At 50.9% G+C, this 26,528-nt stretch overlaps 2 protein-coding genes across 2 annotated transcripts in view; both read right to left on the bottom strand.

The window, feature by feature from the left end:
- Positions 1 to 1,815: 1,815 nt before the first annotated feature.
- DIRAS3 (DIRAS family GTPase 3) lies at positions 1,816 to 3,546 on the bottom strand. Its single transcript, XM_062616124.1, has 2 exons — positions 3,388 to 3,546; positions 1,816 to 2,998 (listed from the first exon to the last, which is right to left on the bottom strand). Exon 2 carries the CDS (start codon positions 2,911 to 2,913, stop codon positions 2,317 to 2,319), a length of 597 nt encoding a protein of 198 aa, XP_062472108.1. The 5' UTR covers positions 2,914 to 2,998; positions 3,388 to 3,546; the 3' UTR covers positions 1,816 to 2,316.
- An 8,466-nt stretch (positions 3,547 to 12,012) lies between these two features.
- The window catches only part of WLS (Wnt ligand secretion mediator), a 31,768-nt gene continuing 17,252 nt past the window's right edge, over positions 12,013 to 26,528 (bottom strand). The window contains exons 3-12 of the mRNA XM_062616123.1: positions 20,306 to 20,430; positions 19,069 to 19,230; positions 17,623 to 17,759; positions 17,071 to 17,239; positions 16,791 to 16,888; positions 16,617 to 16,680; positions 15,744 to 15,887; positions 14,103 to 14,186; positions 12,861 to 13,014; positions 12,013 to 12,286 (exon numbers count right to left, since the gene is read on the bottom strand). Of these exons, the coding sequence (XP_062472107.1) occupies positions 12,177 to 12,286; positions 12,861 to 13,014; positions 14,103 to 14,186; positions 15,744 to 15,887; positions 16,617 to 16,680; positions 16,791 to 16,888; positions 17,071 to 17,239; positions 17,623 to 17,759; positions 19,069 to 19,230; positions 20,306 to 20,430 (1,247 nt within the window). The 3' untranslated portion in view covers positions 12,013 to 12,176. The remainder of the gene's footprint in view (positions 12,287 to 12,860; positions 13,015 to 14,102; positions 14,187 to 15,743; positions 15,888 to 16,616; positions 16,681 to 16,790; positions 16,889 to 17,070; positions 17,240 to 17,622; positions 17,760 to 19,068; positions 19,231 to 20,305; positions 20,431 to 26,528) is intronic.

Here is a 26,528-nt window from a genome sequence, read left to right as displayed (position 1 = left end):
TCAGTGATCTCCACATCACACCCAGGGAAAACACCGCAGTGATGACGAGATGTTACAGAACACCTCGTCTGTGTGAATAATTACAGATACAGGCTGCCCTGCCTTTGCACAGGCATCTCTGTGAAGGCAGTGGGAGTTGTAGAGACATTAGCAGGTCTCATGACATTTCAAAAAGGCTTAAATATAAAATGCCTTATAGGGGTTTCAAACACTGGAACTGAAATAGTCTTTGCCATAACAATTGTGAGATGCTAAAAACAACCCGTAGAGAAGCATTGCGTGTGTGGATGTGAAAGAACAAAGAGATCAAGATCCATGCACAAAGTTAGAGAGCAAAAAGCAAGAGCTCTTTTCAAGCAAAGCCCTTATGGATGCTTCTACAGCTGCCCTTCAGCTTGACTCACCCCTGACCACAACAGAAGGGAAGGTTACACATAGCAGTGCCACAGAGGACTGTACCAGTCAGCACCACAGGTCCAGCACAGGAAGCTTGTGGGATATCATCTCCAATGAGATCAGGTGCAAAGTCTTTGTATCAGTGTGGCAAATGGGCACTTTTACTTTGGCAAGCATAACATCTCAGCACCAAACACTCATGCAGAACTTCAGTTTCTGAAACAATGCAAAGGGAGATGTCCTGTGGAATCAAACAGCATGAGAGCTGTACGTGGGGCAAACTCCTCTGGCACACACAGAGCCAATTGTGCCCTCATGGTTGGGTAGGAACAGACCGAGGAGACCAAAACCCACTCACAAACAGACATAGGAGTCAACAGTGCATGAGGAGCCAGCATGGATTGTAAGAGTTGTTCAGTATGTGAGATATCAACATGGAGACAAGCTTCATGGCTCTGTGGGTTAGTCTGCAACACATGAGCAAATGATGCCTGAAAAGACCCTTCTCAAGCATCTTACACACAACCCCAGCACTTAGTTATTAATAGCCACTAATGTGTTCAAACTAAGAAAGGGTATGTACTTTTCAGCATCTCCTGCTCCATATTTTAACAATCAAACAATTCCACTACAAAAGTGCTATAAAAAGAAGCAATTCCTCTTTTCCACGTCTCTTGCATCAAGACTACATTGCTGTGTAAAAATCACATCTACGCTGCAGTACTGAAGTCCTTACAACCTTCTGCTCAGAGCAATACACACACAAAGTAGATCTACAGCACAGGTTCAGAGTGAGTACTTGCACTTGAAATCTTTCTCAACCATGCACTGCAGATGAGGCTCATCATGCTTGTCTCTTGTTAAGAACAGCCAAAACAAAGAAAAGTGGGAGGAGGGAGACAGACTAAACCCGTATCTCCAGACCTTTTATCTGTGGGAAGTGACTGCTGAAAGTTTCCATCTGAGAGGAGTTGGCTTCAAACATGTGGCTTCCAGGTATAGATGTTTCTTCCCAGAGCAGTGTTACCTGACTGTATGAAATCTCAACTAAAACCCGGGTAACTTGGATGAAATAAGAGAGGGTGGGGACATATATATCCAAGAGAACTCCAGAAGACTGCAAAAGTAGCTTCAGCCACGTGCAAAACCAGACTGCCAGTTGAGAAAGGTGAATTGCCACTATAAGCAGCTACTACATTGGCTGCTACTCACAACAACCCAATCACCTTCATGGAGGCAGCTCTTGCCTAAGGATGTGAAGAATCATCCCTGGATTTGGAGCCAGAGCACATGGAAGCCCCTGCCTCAGTGAGCAGGGAGGTCAGAGCAAGGGGACGAGAAAGCAAACAGCCTGCTCACATGCAAGTATAGCTGTAATCACTCTTGGAACTGCAGCAGGCTCAGGAGTCACACAGCACATGGGAAATGTGAACTTCTTACATGGAAAACTGAGTCTTTGGTAGGCAAGCCAGTCTGTCTGCCAAAAATACAAGCATCTGGAGCCACATCCACATTCATTTGCAGTGCAAATGCTTGGCTTTGATAAAGATGGATTCCTGAAAGCAATTTCTGAAGTATACACATTATAAATATGATTTCTTTTGAGCTAACAGGCTGAAACACTGAAACCTAGCATGTACTCACAGGAACAAAGATGTTTGTTTCTGGCTGACATTCTTCTATACACTTCTTGCATTACAAACTTCCAGTCACATGTAATTGCTAGCACTGAACATTTATTGTTTTTTAAAAAATAAACATGCAGAAAGCCATCCCCCTTAAACCCCAACACATAAAATAATCCTGTGGAGATCCGAGAGAAAAGCAATAGCCCTGTAAGGCATGGTTTTGTCTGAAACCTCCATCGGAAATGCATTTTCTGTGGGAGTCCGTGCTCCAGCTTTGTCCAGCCAAAGTCAGTCACATAACAGAGCACTTGCCTTGCAGTTTATCTTTCTTCTTCTGCTGCTTGGACTTCTTTCCATCCACCTGGAGACTGATAGTTCTCCTCTTCTCCAGATTCAAGAGCTCCTGGAAGAGATCCTGTACGTTGTAGTTCATTTTGGCTGATGTCTCCATAAAGGAGCACTTCCACTTGCTGGCTAACGCTTGCCCCTCGCTAGCATCCAGCTCCCTCTGGGTCTCATCACTTTTGTTCCCCACCAGCATTATGGGGATTTTTTGGATGTCCCCTTTAATCTGACAGATCTGTTCAAAGATGGGCTGGAGATCTTCCATGGACTGCCTGCTGGTGACGGAGTACACCAAGATGAAAGCATGCCCTTTGGATATAGAGAGCCTCTGCATGGCAGGGAACTGGTGGCTTCCTGTGGTGTCTGTGATCTGAAGGGTGCAGATGCTCTTGTCGCAGCTGATGACCTGCCGGTACGTGTCTTCGATCGTGGGGACATAGATTTCCCTGAAAGTTCCCCTTACAAAGCGAAGGACCAGGGAGCTTTTGCCAACCCCTGCTGCTCCAAACACAACCACCCTGTAATCGTTGCTTTGTTCAGGCATGTTTGCTGCGCTGCTGATACAAGTGAAGGCTTTAACTGGAAAAGCCCGAGTTCTTCGAGTTTACACCCCTTTATACAGAGGTGGCCTTTATAGAGAGGTGGAGATGGGAGAGGGGAAAAGAGAAAGATGTGTAGGGGGAGAGAGAGAAAAAGAAATCATTCACACCAGTCTTGTAATTTCAGAGAATCCCAGCCTGGTTTAGATTGAAGGGACCTTAAAGCTCATCCAGCCCCAACCCCTGCCACGGGCAGGGACACCTTCCACTAGAGCAGCTTGCTCCAAGCCCCTGTGTCCAACCTGGCCTTGAGCACTGCCAGGGACGGGGCAATTTTACACTATGTTATTGAATAAGCATTTCAATAAGTCACTCCCCTCCCACCTTTTTTGCATTAAATGTAAATACCCCCCTGCCACCCCTCCCCAGCCGCACACCCCATGCACACTTAACGTTATGAGCGGTGAAAATGAACTCACCTGTAGCCATGGGCTCCAGCGCTCGGCAAAACGGGACCGGACCCGCCTCCCATCAGCGGGAACCGCGCCGCCCGCGGCCGGGGCCCCGCCGCCCCGGGGATGGGCGGGGATGGGCGGCCCCGAGCCCGCCTCCTCATCGTTTCTTCTCCTCCTGGCTCCCGGAGCGCTGCCGTTCAGGGGGCAGAGCCCCGGGCCGTGCCGGGTTATTCCCGGTACCCTATGGCACGCATTTAAAGCTTGTTTTGCTCCCGCACTCCACCGGCAGGCCGCGTTCCGCCGCCCGAAGCAGCAGGGTAGACCTGATGTACGCCCTGCCTCAGAGAGGCCGCCAAGCCCCTCGCGCTGAGCTCCCCCGCTTTGATTTGCCTCCCTCATGCTGGTAAATAAGGAAGAGTTGTAGTTCACATTCACAAGCAGTATTTTCCACAGAATCCCAGCCTGGTTTGTGCTGAAGGCACCTTAAAGCTCCTCCAGTCCCAACCCCTGCCGCGGGCACACACCTTCCACTGGAGCAGCTTGCTCCAAGCCCCGTCCGCTTCTCCGCCCCAAACACCCTCCAGCCCGGCCGATCCTCGCACGTTAACCGCTGCCCGCAGCAGGCAGCCATGTCCCCCCTGCTCTCCACCACAGCAGAGCCGCTCGGGCCGCCCTCACCTCCCCGCCCGCCTCGGGCCCCTTCCCTGCCTCCGCCACGGCGGGCGGCAGAGGGCGCCCCGCGCCCGGCTGCCGCCTCACGGCCCCGCGGCGGGACGCGGCCGAGCGCAGCCCCTTTGCCCGAGCCCAAAATGGCCGCCGGCCGCCGTGGGGGAGCTGGAGCCGACCCCCGGGCTGAGGGTGGCCGCCCTCAGAGCCCAGCCCGCGGCTGCAGAGCCACCGCCCGCACCGCGAGGGGCAGCAGAGCGGCCTCCACCCGCGGCCAGCCCGGCTCGGTAGCGGGTTGATGGGCACAGCGGATCGGCCGTGTTAAAGCACCGCTGCGTGCCTTGGCTGCCGGGGCTCAGCTCTCCTCGCCGGCTGCTGGCTGCAGGGAGCCAGAGGTGCAACATCTGGAGCAGAGGCTTAAGGTCCCTTCCAACCCATAGCATTGTGTGATCCTGTCTGTCGAGCGGACAGGCACAATTTGTTGTGGATTCCCTGAGGATAGAGCCAGTCTCGGCAACACCTCCCACCCTTACGCTTAAAACGATCCCTGCGGCTGACTGGCCGGGAGGGGGTGCGTTCCCTGGATGAGAATTCCCGTTTTTAATCTGGAATGTTGTTTTTTTTTTCTCCCTCAGTATGAGCCTGGGCTTGGAGCAGAGCTTCCCGGCTGGAAACCCGCAGGGAGACGCAGGGCACTGCGCGGCCATGAGGGAGGTGTCAGCATGGAGCTGCGCTGCCTCGGGAGGGGATGGTCCCCAGCCAGGCACTGGGGAAGCTGCAGTCACAGAACCCCAACCTGGTTTGTGTTGGAAGGGACCTCAAAGCTCACCCAGCTCCAACCCCTGCCACGGGCAGGGACCCCTTCCACTAGAGCAGCTTGCTCCAAGCCCCTGTGTCCAACCTGGCCTTGAACACTGCCAGGGATGGGGCAGCCACAGCTTCTCTGGGCACCCTGTGCCAGCGCCTCAGCACCCTCCCAGGGAAGAGCTTCTGCCTAAGAGCTCATCTCAGTCTCCCCTCTGGCAGGTTAAAGCCATTCCCCTTGGCCTGTCCCTACATCCCTTGTCCCAAGCCCCTCTCCAGCTTTCCTGCAGCCCCTTCAGGCACCGGAGCTGCTCTCAGGTCTCCCCTTCAGGAGCCTTCTCTTCTCCAGGCTGCCCCAGCCCAGCTCTCTCAGCCTGGCTCCAGAGCAGAGCTGCTCCAGCCCTCGCAGCATCTCCATGGCCTCCTCTGGCCTCGCTCCAACAGCTCCACGTCCCTCTTGTGCTGCTGCCCCAGAGCTGGGTCGGGACTCGTGCATAGCTCCGTGCATTTGGCACTCAAAGTGCCCTGTGCATTTAGGCTCCTGCAGGGATGCATTGGGGGAAACTATGAGTTTTCTCCCTTTTAAATCCAGACAATGCTCATGTCCATCAGGAACAGTTGCCCTTTTTCACCCACCTTTGCTGTGGTTTTTAAGTGCTGGCAAACCCACAAGCCACTGTCTGTAACAGGCACCAGGTCCCACATACCCCATCTGCTGCTGTTGGCTCACAAGATTTAATCACCTCTCACCTTCCCTTTGCTGGAAAGCAGTTCCTGCCCCTCATGCGGCTGTTGTGATGGTTCTCTCTGCAGGCAGGAGGACTTGCGCGCAGCAAGCTGCATAACCTGCACGTCATTCGCTTTGCCTGAATCCTGCAATTCATGGGCATTTCCAGGACTGATTTAAACTCCATCATTTCTGGTGTTTATGAGGCATTTATCAACCATAATGAAATGCTAACTCTCCTATCTCAGCTAGCCACGTGTGCTCAAAGGCAGATAGCCCATAATCAGACATTTTCCGAGCTCTCCATGGTTTTGGGTGGGTTACCATTCCTCATTACTGTCCATCTGAGCTCAATTAGGGATTCAGCCTGGGATCTCACCCATTTTGGCAGGTCTCTCCCATCCCAGTGGCTGTGTTTTGCCCACAGGAGGCAGCTGAGCAAGGCTCAGCTACGTCCTAACACTCCGGGCACAGAACCGAGCCTGGAGGCCGCTCTTTGCAAGAGGTATTTGATAAGTAATGCGATATGAAAAGCCAACAGGCTCCTGTTCTGGGAAGGATTCGTGACTCTCCTCCAGTAAGAACAGTAGGAAAGGAGCTGTGAGTCAACTTGGCAGAGGCAAAAGAGTGGGAAGGTCTCCAGCCTCCCTGGAGAAAGGATGGAAAGGAAAGACCCATGCTGTGCAGCACCGCTGTCCTGCATGGGACAGACTGACCGAGGGGGGATACAGCTTGAAGGTGCTGGCTCAGTGCCCTGCTCTTGGGCAGGGTTTGCTCAGGATGGAGCTGGCAGCAACCAGAGAAATGTTAAATGGAAGCTTTCAACGGAAATGGGCTGTTTGTGAGAGCCCCTTTGTAAAGCAGAGCCCGGAGGGAGCAGGGGTGAGGCACGGGGTGCAGCTTTGCCTGGGGAGCTGCTGCTGCTACCCCCCAAAAGTGCCTGAGGAGGAGCTCCTGGACCTGTACGGTGGTGCAGGACAGCAGAAGGGGTGGGTGAAGATAATCAGGTCCCTTTCCTGGAGTGACTCTGCCAGGGATTGTTTCCGTTATCCCTTGGGACTCGCAGGGATCGGCTTTCCTGCATTACCCAGCCCAGGCAGTGCTCCTCACTGTTTTTCTATCCACATTAAGGGTGGTAAATCCCCCTTTGCCATTGCTTAGCAAGCATGGGGGACACCCCACCAAACTTCATCGGCTTCCTTTGGAGAGGAGGGAGGCTGCAGGGTCTTAACTTCAACCGGGATCCACATGGTTGAAATCATGCAGGTCAGCTTCTGGAGTACAGGGAGAGCCTGGCTTTAGCTGTCCAGTCTTTGGGCATCGCTGAGGCATAGCACAGCACTACCAGCTCCCAAAGGCCCTCGAGAATGTCCCAGTGACGTGGGAGCAGGGCATCCATCCTGCTTTGTCCTCCCTCTGCTCCATTTCCATTGCTTTCCCTTTGGAGCTCACCAAAGCTTTCCTTCTCTTGATATTCACAACCAGTACAGCCGCCTTCTTAAGACTGCTTTGAATGTCACTGTGGAGAGGTGTGACACAGCAGCTGGAGGCAGAAAAGGGATTTTCCTCTGGAATTACATAAATTAGTATTAAACCAGAGGATGTGTCAGCGGTGCTTATCAGAAAGGGTGGCTCTTCCTGGTAATGCCAGACTTGGGAGAGCTGTTCCGCCTGTATAATGTCGATTAGGAAATGTTCCACAGTGGCTTATCTGTTTTAGAGGCAGAACGTCCATCTCATGAGCGAGCTCCTCTGTACCTGGAAGGGTGCCCTTCCTCTGGAAACACAGGAGGGATTTGAGCTCCACAAAATGAGGATGGAAAAGCAGAAGAGCACAAGTATCTCATCCTGGATATAAACTTCCCTTGACTTGAGATAATGAAACAGCCAAAGGATAGGACGTTTTTAAGGATACAGCTATTAACCCTGGGGAGAAGGACCTGGGGGTGCTGGGTGAGGAGCAGCTCCCCATGACCCGGCTTCAGTGTGAGTTTGAGCCCAGAACCCCCCCGTGTGCTGGGCTGCACCCCCAGAGCGTGAGCAGCAGCTCAGGGAAGGGATCCTGCCCCTCTGCAGTCCTGATCCAGCTGGGGGGGGGGGTTGGAACTAGATGGTCTTTAAGGTTCTTTCCAACCCAACCCATTCTGTGATGCTATGAGAGGTTCAGGTCGCCGCTGGAACACTCAAACTCGCCCAGTCACAAGTTGTTTCTTCCATTTTGAAGCTGGGTAACAAGGGTCAGATCCATCCCTGCACTGGAATCTCTGCAGTTCCTTGTTCAGCTCTTCAGCCACAAACCAGCTTTGGAGCCAGGACTCCAGTCCCAGGCTTTCAAGAAGACACAAAAACCATTTAAGAGCAAAACCCAACAAACTGTTCCAACCAAAGATGTTTCCTGACCTTTTTTAAGGTCCCCAGCTCACCCACAGCAGTCTATCACAACCCCTTTCCCTTCTGATTTGGCTGCCCATAGCACCACCAGGCAGCCTTCTAGACTCACCCCGCTCCTCACCATGTCCCTGCGCAGTGGCACAGGAGCACGAAGCTCCTGAGACCGGTTGGAGCCCGAGCATCGCATTGGAGGTAACGGGAACTTCAACATCCGCCAATTCCCGCATTCCCGGAGGCAAGGGATTTGCTATGAGAGCCGGGTTGTGGTGGCGGCAGAGGGCAGCAAAGACCTGCCAGGGTCCGGCTGTGCCCAGCCAGCCGGGAGGCTCCGTGCGCAGCGAGCCGGAGGGGCCGGCTGGAGCCGGAGGTGCTTTTCCGCTTCCTCACAAGCCATGAACCTGCCCTTTGGAAATCCATGAGGTCCCGAACGCGCGGCTCCGCCGCGGGCTTGGCTCCGAGCAGCGCCGGTGCCTGGCTGAGGCACGGAAGCTGTAGCCAGCAGAGGCTGCAGAGATGGAGCCACGGGCTCTGCCTAAGACACAGCCACCCAGTTCCCTTTCCCCTGCCGAGGCAGACCCTATTGCAGTGGGATCTTCAAGCTGTTGATATTAATCTGTTGACATCATATTTTCCATTACTGCCTGAGTGCAAGGTCTGTGAAACCTTTTTCCTCTTTTCTCCTCCTAGATTATAGATAGAAAAAAATCGGGGGAGAGCAGGCTCCGAAGAATACAGCAGCAGATGGAGCACGCCCAAACTGGCACTGCAGAGGGGTAAAGGCAACATGTAAAGTTCACAGCAAAGATGCAACAGTTCCAGGGCTGGCAAACAGGGACAGAAAGTGCAGGGCATGGAGCATGAAGGGAAATAAGAGAGGCTGAGAGAGCTGGGCTGGTTCAGCCTGGACAAGAGAGGGCTCCTTAATGGGAGTACCTTAGAGCAGCTCCAGTGCCTAAAGGGGCTCCAGGAAAGCTGGAGAGGGGCTTTGGACAAGGGCCTGTAGGGCCAGGCCAAGGGGAATGGCTTTAACCTGCCAGAGGGTGATATACCTTGGGACAAAAACTGTCCAAGCAGCGAAACTGTTTTCCCCAGCAACAAGTTGTGTGACCTGCAGCTTCCAGAAGTGCCAGCCCAAACAAAAGCAAGCCAGGGCAGAGCGGAGCAGCCCGTGGCAGGGACCAGGGCCCACCACAACTGCACAAGGTGTATATTTTATTTAAATTAACAAAACTACACGTTTTGCAGGCTGCTTGAAGCGGTCTGTAAAAACTGAACTCGACCTAACCAAAAAAAAGGAATATCTTTTAATAAGAGCCAGGGACTATTTCTGAGACATACAAGTAGGGCTGAGGAATTAGGAAGTAAAAAACCCACCCAACACACACACATACACACCCCCCGTAAACAGATTGTTAGTGTCTGACACACGATTTGGTTTGAAAGCTGCAGCTCCCTCACTGTGAGGAGCCCTTACAAAACACAGTGCTACCCTAAGCTGTGAAACAAACCGTGGACACATCTATGGGAACAACATAAATATCACGTAAGAACCCAACATAAAAAAGGACGTTAAAGTTGCAAAGTCGAGCACAGGGTGATGTGTGTTGATTCAGTTCACTTTGTACCTCAACTACTGCAAGTAGGAACACTGCTTGTTCCTTGGTGGGGGTTGGAACGAGGTCTTAAAGGCCTTTCCAACCCAAACCATTCTATGATTCAATTCTTGGACCTCCCAGTGCTTACTTTCTGTGTGTAAATTGCTCACAGGTTACATTTTGCTATCGTGTTGAAGCTGTGGTTGCAGCACTTATTCCTTGTACAGTTGGTGTGCCCCCTTCTTTTATTTCTGTTAAACCACATTTCCTTTCAGTATAAGGGCACTGTCAGCCCACTTTAAAGAAAAACAGCCCAAGCTTATAAAAACTTATTAGTGTTCCAGTTCAAGTATCCCAAAATCACCCAAAGTTAACTTCCTGAAGTAGTTCTTAGCACTTTTTCTGTGCTACAGTGACTCCACATGCTCACAGCAGCACATGAGGGACCTCACCCAGAGTGATGGGTTCAATGTTCCTCAGCTCTGACCCCACATCCTGGCTGAGGTGCTGCTGAGTCCTCAGAGCAGCTCCAGTGCCTAAAAGGGCTACAAGAAACCTGGAGAGGGGCTTTGGACAAGGGCTTGTAGGGACAGGCCAAGGGGAATGGCTTTAAGCTGCCAGAGGGGAGACTGAGATGAGCTCTTAGGCAGAAGCTCTTCCCTGGGAGGGTGCTGAGGCGCTGATTGGGGTTGGGATTGGATGAGCTTTAAGGTCCCTTCCTACCCAGACCATTCCAGCACTCTATGAATTATGTGAATACCTCACCCCAGCTGAAGTGTTGACTCATCTCCAGAAAAATGGGAAGGGAAAGCAAAAGGCAGGGAAAGCTGGTGCTGTATTTGGTTACTAACATGCTTGACATGGTGGCAGGGATGGTCAGAGCTGAATGGAGCAGCAGCAGCCCCATGGAGACAGTGGGATGGGTGTGCAGGGCAGGCAGGGACCAGCATCACTGAGCATGAGCTGTGGGAACTGGGATGAACCAGCATCTCCCAGTGCAAAGCAGAGCCCTCCCTGCACAGCCTCAGCTCCTGCCCAGAGCTCTCACTCACAAACTCCAATGTGACAGCAGAGCCAGCACGCATGGGCTTTAACTGGACATTGTGATGCACACATTGAGATCCACTAGAGATGGATTAAGGTTTCATAAATCATCTCATTTCTTGTATTTCCCAATTATGTTTCCATTTTGCAGCCTTAATACTCTGACAATTGATGTGCAACTTCAGAAGTTTTAAGAATCCAAGAACAGTATGTCCCTTCTTCCAGGACTGGTACCTGCAATGACTGTGGCTTTGGAAGCCTCCCTTCTTTCCCTCATCTCTGACCCTTCACCAACAGACAGCAGCAGCAGATGCTTATCTTTTAGGGGCAAAACCAGGAAGGTGAGTTACACATTACTAGCAGTTACATGTTACTAGCAGTTAACACAGCTCTTTACTAGGATCAGTTATTGAGGCCATCCGGATCCTCCAGGCCCTGGAATGTGTGCCTGGAGTAGCACAGACCCTTCTGGCCACACACCATTAACGCTCCTCTTAGCTGGTCCTCAGCACGGCCCAGTTTAAGCCTCCAGCCCAGCTCAGTCCCCACTCCCCTGACCTACTGCAGTGTCACAGCCAGACCTGCCCAGCCACAGCACAGGGGTGAGCGACCTCATTGCCTGATTCTGCTCTGAAAAACCAAATATCCACATCAGTCCAATAATCCCTGGAAGAATCCAGCTCTGCCAAGCATGCTGCATGCCAGCAGTGCAAGGAGGGGCTCAGAGGCACAGGAGCTGAGGACACACTGGCCCTCCGTGGCCTTTGTCTTCTCTCCGTGGCATGGAAGCACATAAGAATGAGTAAGCCATAACAAAAAGAGGAAGACAATAAAAGCAAGGGAAACCAAAAGGGGCTGAGAACAGGCTGTGGGAGCAGTCCCTCTGGGAATTCAGGACAGGAGACCTCCCTTCTCCTGCAACTCAGCTCAAGCATCCAGTTTTTACACTGCCCTATATTTAATAAACAGCAGTAAAACCTACTGAGAAAGCATGCTGCTGCTTCTACTAGAATCGTATGTATTACACCCAGGCTACTCCTTCCCCCAGCTGTGCTTCACTCAAGTGACAGGGGTTTGCTGCAAGGCTGTACTAAAGACCTCAAACAAGGTTCAATACAATTATAGATGGTGGAACTGAATGTTCTTACAACGAAGCGTTAGTTCCCCCCAACCAACACCTTGTTGAAGTTGCACACAAGAAGATGCTCCAAGTACCAAATCCATGCTCCCTGCCTGAGCTCCCAGCACCACCTTTATGACAGGCACACAACAGCCAAACAACAACTGCCCAACATCAGCTCTGCTCCTTCCCCTACATCTGAACAGGCGACTTTGCAACCTTAATGCTTTTCTGTCTGGTTTTTACGTGCTGGAGTGTAACGCAATGGACATATCCCTCCCCCCAGAAATGACTACACCAGGTTAAAAAGAGTTTACAAATGCTCTGCTCGGTGTCACGCTCTGTGAAACACACGAGGCACGGGGTGCTCGAGGAGCAAGGCAGGTCGGAGAGGGCTCCTGCCACAGGCCTTGTGCTGTCCTCTGCTCTCCACCCCAGTCTGGGTCCCGATGAGGCCACCTCAGCATCACTCCTGAGCCTCCTTCCGAGCCAGCTTGTAAACCTCCGTGGGCCCGTCCACGTGGGTGATGGTGGTGGTGAGCTGGAGCTCTTCCCCGCTGTTCACGCCCAGGTCACCTGAGAAACAAAGTGACTTCATTATAGTCCATCTCACAATGAAATACTTGGGAATTAGAAAGCAAAAGATCCATTTTATTCCCACCAGGCTTTCAGGAGCTACTTGAGTTAAGGACTGCAATGCTTCTATAAATGCCTTCCTGTTAGAAAGAAGCCATTCCCCCAGGACAAGGCCAAGAGGAATGGCTTTAACCTACCAGAGGGGAGACTGAGATGAGCTCTTAGGCAGAAGCTCTTCCCTGTGAGGGTGCTGAGGCGCTGGCACAGGGTGCCCAGAGAAGCTGTGGCTGCCCCATCGTTGGACACAGGGGCTTGGAGCAAGCTGCTCTAGTGGAAGGTGTCCCTGCCTGTGGCAGGGGTTGGAGCTGTGTGGACTTTAAGCTTCCTTCCAACCCAAACCAGACTGGGATTCTATGATTAACTAAAATGCCTGCTAGGAAAACCAAACTATCATTTGCATCGCATTTTAAAATGCTGAATGTGCACTTTGGCCAACATGTAGAATACTCAAAGGTATCACCCACATTATATCACTTTGTTGCCATGACAGCCTTCAGATCTTAAAGGCATTTACCATTGGACTGGTCTTCACCGTAGTTCTTGTGCGATGGTGCGTACAGGAACATGAGGGCAAACACGTAGAGGTTCCACATCCCATAGATGCCGGTGAAGAAGGCACTGTTCACTTGTATCGTGATGTCCCCCCACTTCCAGTGGCCTTCGGTCACCTGCCAGGGAGAAAGCAGACATGGGCTGGTCAGTAAGGCCAAAGTCTGAACGGAGACAGAAGTGATCCCCTAAAGCATCAGCTTCACCCCAAGGTTTGCCACCTGAAGGGTGGTACCTAGGAGACAACCTCCTTACACCTGAAAACATTACACTTCCATAAATAGGGCTTTTATAGAAGGAAAACCAGGCTGAATAATGCAAAGAGCTCACGTGCTGAATGCTGCCTTGCTGCTTCTGGCTCACAGAGAGGCCTGGGCTGACAGCACCAGCCTCAGACATGCGGAGGTTTGTCAAGGTTTAAGGAAGTGTCATCACTATTAATGTTACTTGAAGATGTACAAACTGTTCACACTGAAATGCTGGCTTTCTGGTAAAAAAAAACAGACATAAGGGGGAAAGACAAAAGCTAAATGAGCTTAAACTAGGTTAGCTTAGTGACAGGCCAAGGGGAATGGCTTTAACGTGCCAGAGGCGAGACTGAGATGAGCTCTTAGGCAGAAGCTCTTCCCTGGGAGGGCGGTGAGGTGCTGGTCCTGTCCCCACAGGCCCTTGTCAAAAGCCTCTCTCCAAAATGACATTTTTGAAACAGATGCAATCTGAAAAGTCACTTAGAATAAACCTTCAGATTCACTTCAGTAGTGATACAAACCATTTGTACGGAGATGGCCTTGGGGCTCGGAATAAACAGGTCCAGATACTGCTGAGAACAGCAGGGCTGCAGAGTGCCCCCGGGGAAGACTGAACTCTGATATTTCTCTGTGGCCATACAAAGCCACCAGGTCCTTTCAATGTGAACAGAACATTTTTCACTCTTGCTGAGTTCTCAGAAATGACATAAACCCTGTTGGCTGATATTTCAAACAGCACAGCCCAACCCAACCCTTCCCGTGAGCCAGGGGCCTTTGTGAAGGCTTCAGGCTGAGCCATTTTATGGCAGTGCTTCAAGTAAGTGAAAACAGCTTCTTAAACAGCAAGTTGTTATCAAACCTGCTGGTAACAGGCAGATCTTCTCTGATCAGCAAGTGAGTTGTTAGTGGCTGTGGAACTGGGGGCTGAGGTACTTAGAGGAAGCAGTTTTATCACTCACCTGGCTCACGATGAAGAAGATGACTGTCATTGCTGCGCACGCCAGGGTGATGAGCATCAGGAACTTGAACCTAAAAATCAGCCCCTGTGTGGAGAGAAATGTCACTGGTCACATTAACAGACTCCACAACACCCAGTTTGGGTTTCAGCACATACAAGAGACAAGCATTAAAATACAGGCAAAGAAAAAAAAGGGTCCAACCCACGAAACCCCAAAGCAAAACAACCTCCACCCACTCCTCTGCGCCGGGGTCATATTCTCCGCTCCCCACACGTCTGCATTCCTGCCGGATGCTCCCGGGCGTGCGTGTCTGGACAGCTCTGCCTTTCCATTACATTTGCCTTTGTGACTGATTTACCAGGAGCTCACGTGGATGGGGAGGCACGTCAGCCCACGCCATGGGTTTTCCCTAGGAGGTAGCTCGCAGCTTTGGTAGGACAGACATCTGTGGAGAGCCTGCCTGGCTCAGCAGGACGGGTCAGTGTTTCACCTCCACATCTGCCTGGGAGGGAAGTGCAGCAATTCCCAACACCCTTCAAAACTACACTGGCTATTAGAGAGGAACATGGACTGCAGGATAAACTAAGACTCAAGATCACTCGCTTGGGAATGTGACTGCAGATTGCTCTTGCTCCCACTAGCTTTACATTTTTATTCACAAGCTCTTTTTGCTTTGTCTTTGCACGTGAGTTGTTTTTCTTAACCTGTTTCTGGAATTCTGCTGGAAATGTCAGTGTCTGCGTAATTACTGAGCCACTGCAACACTGCAACAACAAATGGCTATTAATTTAACTCTTCCAGGTCAGATTCACACTGTCTGTACACAGAGCGCAGCCCCAGCAGCTCCACAATATGAGCTGAAGTCCTGTGCTAAAGGGAAAGATGCTTAATTTCTGCTTGAAATTCTCTCAATTCCAATTTCCTATTTTTTATGTGCATTCCTGATGGGTGATGGCAGACTTGTTTATATCAGAAGTGACCATTAGTTGTTAAGAGAACAACGTTGGTGTGTTGATATTTATCACCCACGGAAACAACAAGCACTCTCAGCTTAAGCATTACAGTGTGCTCCTTGTGTTTTGCAGCAGTTAAAGACAGCTAGGACAGAAACAGGGATAGTAAGATGAATGTGTCACAGTTTGATCCTGTCAGCACAGTTTCCCTCCTACGATTTGGCTGGGAAAAGACAACCCCAAAAATACTAATTGACATCCTAGAAAACAGGGTGGTCTTAGCAATACTTTCCATTAAATACAGTCCTTAATATTACGAGAAATGAAGTGTGAGGGCCTGATGTGCTTACAACCTATAGTGATTTCAATGGTAATTTGGGCAATTTACTTCTGTTCTCCAGCACTGTTCAATATGCTGGGAGGTGGCAAGTACTGACAGAAAAGGAGAGGGAGCTTACATACCCTCCTAACAGGTTAAAGTATTCCACTGGGAATAAAGACCCAAATAAAGAAGAAACTTCCCACCAGTCAAACCAAAAGGCATTTAGGGGATTTGAGCAGAAGAAAGCTGGTGAAGATTAGATCTCCCAGTTCAGGGCTGCATGGATAGGGAATGTCTCAGTATAGACTTTAAGGTCAAAAATGCATTTATAAAGTAAAGAATCTGTGCAGTGAGGAGGGCTGTTACCTCGTAATGAAGGCGGCGAGCCTTGCTCATGGCTGGGAGGCTTGACTGCTTCCCACTGATGTTCCTGAACACTTGGAAGACCATAAAACACAGGAAGAGGAAATAGAGACACAGGCAGATTCCCGCAACTATAATAAAGGCCATCTGGGCAGTGTGAGTCAAGGGAACATGGTATGAGCTGAACAGGGAGAACAGAAACATTATTCAAGTGATTCCCTTCTTTTAGTGTCATCCCAAAGGTCAGAATTGCACTTTTACTTGATGAGCTTGGTGGGGAACAGGGGCTCTGTGACCCCACACACACCAAACACTGCCTGGGTGACATTGCCAAGGAAATCTGGGGAGCTGTTGCCAGCCAACAAGCTCCAGTGAGGCTCCTGCAAGAGGGATGGGTGTTGTGGAAGGGGAACTGATCCCATTATCTTATCTCAGCCCAGGGATTAAAATTAATGGCAGCATAACAAGCCCTTTCAGTAGGATCTGGAAGAGCACTGCATGGAAATGCCTCAGCAACGCCTGCCTGAGTAATAGCAGCAAATGGAGGTCCCCAAAGCAGATGCTGTTGAGGCTGGAGGGTAAAGTATCACGAGTGCTGGTGTTATTGTGATGACCCCCAGGACCTGAATTCCCCATGTTTCCCTGCAAATCTCAGACATCTTGGAGAGGTTCAGTTCTGCAGTGACTCCCCCAAGCACAGCACCAGTCCCTGGGGGTACCAGCTCCAAACCTGCCAGGGCTGCTTCTTCCAAATGACACCAGCATCTCCAGCCCCCCCCTCACAGCTCTGGAATGCCAGAAGGAGGAGGGTTTCCCCACACTCTCTCTCTCCCATCAACACAGACGGAGCGTGCCATGAGTCGGGGTGAAGGATACAGCCAGCTCCGTGCCAACTTCAGTGGTCCAGATGCTGTAGAAGGGGTTCTTCAGCTGCACTCCCCTGCAAAGAGGAGAGACATCACTGAGGCTGTCACAGAAGCCAACAAGCTTAACCTGCTGGTCCCTGCTGCAGGAGGTGGCCAGAAGTCTCAGCTCACAGTGTGCACCTACCTCTCACACATGTCAAAGATGAAGAGGCAGAAGGAGCCAACAGCTATGGGTCCAACCTGCTTCCAGTACCCCGAGAGACGATTCCTCTCGTTCTGGTCCTGATCAGAGGGTCAAGAAGTGGAGAGGAGGAAGAGAAAAAGGAGAAGCAAGTCAGGCTGAAGTCCTCTTGCCTGGTGCAAGCCCCACAGTGTTGTTTGCAATGATTAACAAGCACAAGGGAGTTGCAGGGTATCGCTGCAACTGGGGCTGGAAGCCACCTTCCCTTCTGTGTGGTACCCACCATCATGTGCTCCCCACAGAAGATGATCCAGAAAGACAGGAGCATGGCATAGAAAATGCCTTGTCGAATGTCTCCGAAGAGCAGCATCCAAGTCCAGTCAAATCCGATGGAAAACCACTCCACGGGGATGTTAATGAATGTCATGGAAATTCCTAGAGCAAAGATGACCCTGGAAGGGCAGAAACACAATCTCTTTCCAGCTTGCTTGTTCCTCAACTTGAGAACAGAGCCCCAGCAGCCAAAGCTGTGCATGAGGAGCAACACAAGAACACCCAGCACTGCGGGGCAGTGTCACCTCCTGCCAGCAAGCCCTGGGGGGCTGAGCCCCTGTGAGCAGCTGTGGACAAACGCAGCTCCTCATTCCCTGTGGGTTTAATGGGCAAGAAGTTAAGCTATCGAGGTCTCCTGCTCCCAGTGAGCCTGGGTGGAGGGAGGGGACAGGGAAGAGACCATTCCTGTCTCTCCACACATAGATTGTGGGAGCAACAACCACCCTGGTCAGCGTGCTCTCACTTGAGGGTCACCATATCCAACACACAAGCCCCTACTCACTTCTCCAGCAGCACAGGAGCACGTGTCATCAGTGTGATCCGTCTCCAGTACCAGACCATGATGATTAAAATGCTGGGTGTGAGGAAGGTCTTCATGGCAAACCACACTTTTGTAAAGCCTCCGTTCTGATGGATGCCCTAAGGAAAAAAAACAGGGTGGAATGCAACAGCTGTAAAGGGTTTAGCATCATTACTCCATGCTTCTCCTTAGGGGATCTGGCAGGAGAGGCATGTAGGCAGTAGTACATGTAAGCACATGTAGATCACAGAATCTCAGCCTGGTTTGTGTTGTAAGGGACCTTAAAGCTCCTCCAGCTCCAACCCCTGCCATGGGCAGGGACACTTTCCCCTAGAGCAGCTTGCTCCAAGCCCCTGTGTCCAACCTGGCCTTGAACACTGCCAGGGATGGGGCAGCCACAGCTTCTCTGGGCACCCTGTGCCAGCGCCTCAGCACCCTCACAGGGAGGAGCTTCTGCCTAAGAGCTCATCTCAGTCTCCCCTCGGGCAGGTTAAACCCCTTTGTCCTGTCACTCCCGTCCCTGATGAAGAGTCCCTCTCCAGCATCCTTGCAGCCCCCTTCAGATACTGGAAGGCTCTTCTGAGGTCTCCATGCAGCCTCTCTTCCCCAGGCTGAACAGCCCTGACTTTCTCAGCCTGTCAAGATGCAGCTACTCTTTGAAGGACATGGTTTATCCAACACAGGAAACGGAGCAGGTTCCTATTTAGCACCCAAGGTGCCTGAGCAGGCTTCAGAAGTCCTGAAAACTAATACCAAGACACAGCTTCCACCTCGAGGTGCAGAGCACTCAGGAGAGGGACACTGACACAGCACGGAGAGAGCTGGCAGAACTGCTCTCAGACAAGTAACAAGATACTCATGAAGCCAAGTCACCACCGGTGGGAAGAGCATCAGCCAAATGAATGCGTCTCTCCGGACACACATCCCTCCCACCTCTGTCTGCAGTCACCACAGCTCACTGCTCCTGCTGAGAGGGATGGTGGTGGGAGGAAAAGCACCAGCCATAAGGGAGGGCAGGAGCAGGGATAGCTGACAGCCAACCCAAACATCTGCATGGTCATAGCCAACGCCAAGAGAGACCAGGTCCCCTCTGAACCCTGCTGGCCTGTTCCTCCTGAGCTCCAATCCGTAAGAGGCAGGGCTTAATCAGATGGAGGACTCATCACTCAAGCCAGACTGTGCTGGCAAGCAGAGGACACAGGGGAGCTCCCGGAGCCATGGAGGCGATCCCAGGGCAGTGCAGGAGGGTGGTCCTGCTCCAGGCTTGGGAGGGCTCCTCAGAAGAAAGCAGTCAATGAGGGCATCCCTTGGGAAGGAGGGAGGCCACATCTGCAGGCAGGAGCTGCCCATGATGAAGAGCAGGACCTTGCTGTGGATCAGAGGAGCCCCCAGGCAGACAGCACGGGCAGAGGCAGGTCAGGCACTTACCACGAGGCGGATGTCCTTGATCTCCCCGATGCCCACGTTAATGCCCTTCCTCTCGTTCACGGGCAGGCGGATGTTGAGCAGGTAGTACTTGTGAGCCACGCTGCCGATCTCCATGAAGGGCAGGAAGTCACAGTCATAGTGACGGCCCTCCGACTCCAGGGTCTAGAGAAAGGGCACAGAATGCTGTGGTCAGCCTTGGATGGGCTCCCTCCATGGGGAGGGTCTGCAAAACCCTAACACTGGGACCACTGCTAGCACTGAGAGCCTGTTGGCCAGTTCCAGCCTTCCTGGGGAGAGCCTGTGACAGACAGTGCCTTGGGGACATTCTTCAAAGGTTTTGCTGGTTTGGGTCAGAGTCAACAGCAGGTTCACCTTTCGGGCTCTTGAATACTCCCCAGAGTCAAAGGAGCCTCTCAAGATGAAAGACTACGTTAGGATCCAAGCCTCCTCCCTCAGCAAGCACCACTTAAGCCCAAACAAAAGATGCAGCTCCCTCACACGTATCTTGATGTGCAGTTTAAGTCCTGTTCTACTAGCAATGCTCCTCTCTGTACCTCAGATGTGTTCACTGCATAGATGTGGCTGTATGGGAGGGCACAGGTGTCACTGGAGATGTAAGTGGTTGCTGAAAGGGACTGTGAAATGGGAGAAGGCACAGAGCTGAAAACCATGGCCTGGGGAAGAGACGCCAGATTAATTTAAGCACCGGAATTACAGTCTGCAGCACAGGAAGAAACATCTGGATTTAAACAAGATGCTGTTCTCATCCGGCTGTGCTTGCTGCCCCTCAGCCTTGGAGCTTGGGGCACTGAGAAGTTCTAACAAACATCTCCGGGTTCTTGGAACGCTGCTGTGTCCCTGGGGGCTACATCCCCACCACTCCTGTAATAAGGTTGTGTTCATCACAAGCACAAGATGGAAAGGTTCAAGGTCTCTAAGCCAGTTTGCGGTACACAGAGCTCAAAGCATTTTTGTTCCAGACAACACCTCTGCAACACCTCACACCTCTTCTCCCTTACAGTTGTAAGTCTACCCCAACTTCACCCCCTTCTCTTGTATCACCAAACAGGACCAGTTGCACATGGAGCTCGTCAGGTTTTCACAGGTTTTGAGCTGACACATTTTGAAGTTATGATTGAACAATTCCATGCTTCTAGGAAGCACCAAGGAGGAAAGGAAATCAATTCCCAACACAATCCACACACCCCCCCACTCCAGCATCATCAAAACCCCTTACTTTTGGTGAGCCAAAGGTGCATTTCAGCTTCCTGATCTCTATTGCATGTGCTATTTCCTTCCAGTCATCAAACATGTCATCACGATACGCCAGCGACACATCCAGGGTGATCTCTGCATTCTCTTCTGCAAGAGTAAGGAGACATCAGGCTTGTGAGAGAGGAATGGTACAGAGGATCAGATGGGTACCAGAGCCTGTAGACACACAGGGGATCTTACAGAGACCCACAGCTATGGAGGGGAGTGGAAGATTTTGCATTCCAAACAACAGATGAAATCACCCTTTTCAAAATGTTTCTCTCATTTCCAGCAGAGAAGGAGGAATCTTTACTGGTCATAAAGGTCTGACATCCTCCTAATGTACCATGACTTACAGCTTATGTTACGGCTGTGGGTGAAGAGCATTATTTATTCATATAGCATTAGAAATAATAGTTCATGTAGAACTGGAGCCCAGACAGCTGCAGAGACAGAGTAAGCCAAAACCAATCCAACAGCCTCTTCACCAGGGGCTGGCTGAGGGATAATAAGACAGGCTTCTATATAGACCTTCTGCAGGTAACACAAGGTGTGCAGTAGGTCCTTCTGCTTCAGGAAGCGACTATATCACATCATAGGGTTTGCTTTAAATCAACACTGAAATAGTGTTTATAGAAAACCACAAAAAGATGAAGTACATAACTCTGGCTGGCTAGATGAGCTCTAGAAAGGGGAAAGCATGCAACTATCATAGAATGGTTGGGGCTGAAGGGACCTTAAAGCTCCTCCAGCTCCAACCCCTGCCACGGGCAGGGACCCCTTCCACTGGAGCAGCTTGCTCCAAGCCCCTGTGTCCAACCTGGCCTTGAGCACTGCCAGGGATGGGCACCACTTCCAGGGATGGAGCACTTCTGTTGTCATGCCTAAATGAACAAAGCCATCTATTAATGTAACCTTGTGTTTCTTCTGGCTGCAAGCACATCATCCATAAACACTGGAGCCCAACCTCTTGAGGTCTAGAACACGCCCCTTAACAACAAGATGCATTCTACCAAAGAGATGTTAAATGAAGGAAACAAAAAGGGTCACTGGGATTTTTGGGTGGATGGAAGGAAGGAAGCAGGGAAAGGCACTGCTGGGCAGGGTCATAACTCATCACCAGAGGTATAAATTGCTTCAGAATTGCCCAGAACTTGGATCCTCTGCTCTTCAGAGATAAGCCAGGGTTCCCAGAGTAAGAGCACACGACTCAAACCTCCTTTAAGAAGAAATTTAACCCCCCCTCAACTTTAGCCGTGCTGGCCCTGCTGGAAAACCCCTCAAGAACAGCCACACATGCTGGAGGTGACCGTTTCTGCATGTGGTGTTCAGCTCAAGCCATTCTCCATCAGACTTCTGAAACCCTCCCCTCCACATCCACACCAGCACCGATCTGCTCCTGCCTTTACGGATGCACCAACGGGCACATGAGTAAACACACACTGAGCTCATGGGGAAGGTCACCACGTCAAGTTCGCATGGGACCAGGCAGCTCAGCCTCTCCTGGACGTGTCACAGTGAGCACAACTGCTTTTAGATACGCTCTTGCTAGGAGGCTGCCAAGAGGCTGCTGCTGCAAGAAGGAAATGAGGCTGGAACAGGCTTATTTAGGTGCCATAACTGAGCAAGTTCATGAATTACAGTTGAAGGCTGCCAAGGAGCAACACATAAACATGCTTTAAAAACCCAAGGCAAGTCTGTACCAGCTCAAACAGATGTAAAACCCTCCTATTTACCAGGCACAGATCCCAGGGAAGGCTCTGAAAGAGAAACAAGTTCTGAAACGAGCATACGCATGCTGCAACCTAGCCTCTTTTCATAGACCAGCACACTCTGAAAGCCACAGCTGTCGGGAAAGCTATGGAAGAGCACGGCAAGATGGCTATGGAACCATCATCCATGGAGAAGCGTTGGAAAACGGCAACGGAACCACTTGTGCCCCTGATCCAGCACTGCTCTCACTGCAGACTGCTCACCCTTGCAAACTCATGGCACACTTTGAGCTCAGGAGGTCAGAAATGCCTCCGTGGATCTAATCTGAGCCACACACACATTCCACCAGGGCTGTGGCACTGCACAGCCGGACACCAACATGCGCCATCCCATAAGGATGTGAAAGGCTTACACAATATCGACACCCATAGCTCTGCACCAGGGGCCCTCTGCATGGGAACAGGGCTGGCTGCTCTCCTGGCAGCACATGGGAAGGGCTGCAAAGACACATCAAGCCTTGATGAGCTTTGAAGTTCAGCTCTGAAAGCAATCTGGTCTTCATAAGTCTGAAGGGAGGCTGTGTCATGTCTAGGAGCAAGCAGGAGTCTTTCAAGCCTGGGGGTCCCACATATTTGTCATCTTCTTCAGCTACGTTTTTGCTGGGACAATGTGGCATACTCACCCCAACCGATGCGAAGGGGTGTGGGTGGTATCTGGGGTCCAGACTTGCTATTTATAGTGTTTGAAGGTGGCTCCATTACGTATCTGATGTGGATGCATCAAGGTTTTTCTGAGCATTTAGTTTCTTTCCACACATGATCAATAGCATCCAGACTGGTGTCAGGTTCCTTTCCACAGCAGCCATTATTCAGGTTGCCATGAAACATGAATTTGCTCAGATCTACTATTTAGAAGACCAGCAAAACAGATAAATGGGAACATAGAGTTAAACTTGGCCCAGCTACAAAGAACTACAAACTTCATTTCAGAAGCCATAAAACCAAGTGGAATGCTTGGGATTGAATCCAACAAAAACAGCTTTTGTTATTTCTTCTTTGCAATCCAAATGTTGCTGTTGCCATCGAGTATGAAAAGCAGAAGGCAGAAGATGTGCTGGTGTGGCCTTTACAGGCGGGTGGAATAGAACCTCCCTCTACATTTCCATCAGTCTCTGTGTCTGGGTAATGTCCCCCCATAGAAAGAGGAATGTGCAAAGACCCTTTGGGACTGTCACTGTAAAATACATATAAATATGTGTGTATATATATATATATACACATATAAATATATACACAGGGAGAAGGGAGAGAAGCAGCAGGTGATGTTCCACCATGCTTGGTTTCAAGACACAAGAAAGGTGTTTGAAACCAGTGTTGTTTACTACCAAAACAGTGGAGCAAGAGGCAAGGACTCACAGTGAAGCCAGTCTTTACTTCTGGAAGTACTGAAAGATCAAGAGTGTTTTAACCATTCGAGGCTGAGCCACAGCAGAAGGGGTAAAATACATGTAATAAAGAGAAAGCACCACTGCAAACCTGTGCTAAGCTCCTCAGAGGCCAACCTGTTTGAGGAAAGCACTTATTCAGTTCCTCCACACATGAGGATCAAGGCAGAAATTTCTGCCCTATTCAGTACCAAGAGATGCAAAGCCCCATGCCAGGAAGCTTCATCTCTCAAGGACCATGTCAGAGCACCTCCTCGTGGCACCCTCCAGATTAACTTTGCCTACATAGATCTTGGGGATGACATCTAGATTATTTGGAGCCTGGAGAATCACTTTCGCTATCAGCAGCTCCAGTGCTGAGTGACAACCTCACCGGTGTCACTGGATAAGATTGAAAACCCTACAGAACACAGACAGGTTTGTTTAGGTGATTATGCATTCCAGGAATGAATGATGAGAAGACACACTCCTGTGGGGTTCCAGCTTCGAGCTTTCTTGCTGAGTCTCCAGTTGCAAGGCTACACATGGAACCATAGAAACATCAAATGGTTTTTGTTGGAAAGGAGCTTAAAGCTCCTCCAGCTCCAACCCCTGCCACGAGCAGGGACCCCTTCCACCGGAGCAGCTTGCTCCAAGCCCCTGTGTCCAACCTGGCCTTGAACACTGCCAGGGATGGGGCAGCCACAGCTTCTCTGGGCACCCTGTGCCAGCGCCTCAGCACCCTCCCAGGGAAGAGCTTCTGCCTAAGAGCTCATCTCAGTCTCCCCTCGGGCAGGTTAAAGCCATTCCCCTTGGCCTGGCCCTATAGGCCCTTGTCCCAAGCCCCTCTCCAGGTTTCCTGCAGCCCCTTCAGGCACTGGAGCTGCTCTCAGGTCTCCCCTTCAGGAGCCTTCTCTTCTCCAGGCTGCCCCAGCCCAGCTCTCTCAGCCTGGCTCCAGAGCAGAGCTGCTCCAGCCCTCGCAGCATCTCCATGGCCTCCTCTGGCCTCGCTCCAACAGCTCCACGCCCCTCTTGTGCTGCTGCCCCAGACTAGATCAGGGCTGCAGGTGGGGTCTCACCTCTAGAGATGCTCTGGAGCAGGTCAGAGCCATGCCCCTGCAGTGAGGGACTCCCCAGTACCTGCCACGCTCTGAGCACCAGTGTATTTTTTCACATTGGCATTTTACTGCCAGACATTCGGTGCCCAGGATCTTTTCCATGATTCACTTTGCTCTGTGACATTCACACAGGATGGCTTTACTCACTGTACAATGGGCTAAAAATAGAGAAGTTGTTTCAGAAGGTGGCTCTGTGCCATCTGCATACTAATACAGCTGTCTGGAAAGGAACGTATGCAAGGGAACAGAGGAAGCACTAGAATTATTTGCATTGCATTCCCATGCTTCACCAGCTCTCTAAAATTACAAAACCCTCCAAGGAGACCAAAATGGGCTGAACTTGAACAGGAGTCGGCAGGGCTCAGCCAGCCCCACTGTACACAAGGGCTTTCCAGCTGCAAAGAGACCAGGAGATGTCTCACTACATTTTAAGCTCACTGGATGGAAAGAGAGATGAAAACATTGTTTTTTTTTTTTACAGTGAAAGTCTGTAAAGGCCCCTCCGTGCTTTCTGCCATCTGATGCATAAAGGTGTCATTAGCTGATGCCCAGCGCTTTGTCCTCAGGGATGATGCATTCCTGGATGTCAAATGGTCAGCAGTTTCAGGTTTACTTTCCCACAAAGTTAAACTGAGGCAGGATGAGCCCACCTCTACGGGCTCCTCAAGCCTCTGGCAGCCAGGGAGCCAACAGCCCCCAGGTCCCTGCTCCAGCTAAGGCTGTTAAACAGAACTGTGGCTGCCCCATCCCTGGCGCGTCCAAGGCCAGGCTGGACACAGGGGCTTGGAGCAAGCTGCTCTCGTGGAAGGTGTCCCTGCCCATGGCTTTACGCTCCCTTCAACCCAAACCAGTGTGGGACTCTATAAACACAAGGGAAGTAGCTCAGCTTCTTAACATCTGCATTTTTAAAACATCAGCATTTCAAAATCATTCCTGAACATCTGCGTTAAGGAACTCCAGAGCAAGTTTCCAAGATGAACGTGATAAAGGCTGGTTTCTCCTCCTGCAAGTGCCAATCCCACAGGATGTTGCAGGATGCCTGGCCCCTGCAAGCCTCAAATTGACTTTAACATCTTTGGACCATGCTGCAGGGCTCTGGGAGCCAGCGGAGACCAGGATGTGTCCCCAGGGAGCAGGCAGCAGCTTCAGGCGGGTAAGAGCATCTGCAGTTAGCAGGCAGCACTGCTTTCCTAGATGATCTGAACAGCTTCAAGACGGTCATTACGAGGGTGACTGGCAGAGGCTTTAACACTGCAACGCCTTCCAGGAGCCATCCCTGGTTTGGCACCAGCCCCTGCTGGCACTGACTCCAGCAGGATGACTGCTGGCTTTGAGGTCACTCGAAGCTTAAGGGAGAAGAGGCTGGAATTGTCAGTTTAAGAGAAGAAATGAGGTTATTTCACACGGTTGGTGTTTCACATCTTCAGTGTTGCCTCTTGAGGAGCTAATTCCAATTACCCCATCGACGAAGCTCTTGCACTGATGCAAAGTTAGCAGCGAGATACAGAGACACAAATGCAATTGTTTGGGCTTAACAAGATTTAGTTTAATAGTTTATAACCTCTCAGAGCACAATCTAGCAACCAACAACCACATTACTCACTAGTTGCTTAGATTTTACACTTCATTTACATTTGGTTCAGCTTGGCACAAAGTGTAGGAAAACAGCACTTGCAAGTACTTTCTTCACTCCAGGAGGGAAAACCTTCAAGATGTGTCAAGCAAGCTCACACCATAAGAAGTATTAAAGTCCCTTGTCTGCAAATGCTGCTTAGAAAACCCACCAGCAGCTACTGAACTGATAATGACCAGAAACGGAGCTCTTCCCAGCTGCAAAGTGGCAGAGCTGAGCCCAAAACTTGCCTTTAGTACCCAGAGGGTGGCCCAAGAGAAGCTCTTCTGCTTTTAAAGCTCAAAACCAGTTCCCACCTTTGAAGTCATGCAACACAAAT

Source organism: Pezoporus occidentalis, unplaced genomic scaffold, assembly GCF_034315485.1.
Source record: "Pezoporus occidentalis ecotype Australia unplaced genomic scaffold, CSIRO_AGI_Poc_V1 ctg188, whole genome shotgun sequence".
Taxonomy (NCBI): Eukaryota; Metazoa; Chordata; class Aves; order Psittaciformes; family Psittacidae; genus Pezoporus; species Pezoporus occidentalis.
This window is presented reverse-complemented; position numbering and strand designations above follow the sequence as displayed.

Excerpts from the sequence above, each read along its gene's own strand:
- DIRAS3 (XM_062616124.1), bottom strand. The coding sequence starts at position 2,913 with ATGCCTGAACAAAGCAACGATTACAGGGTGGTTGTGTTTGGAGCAGCA.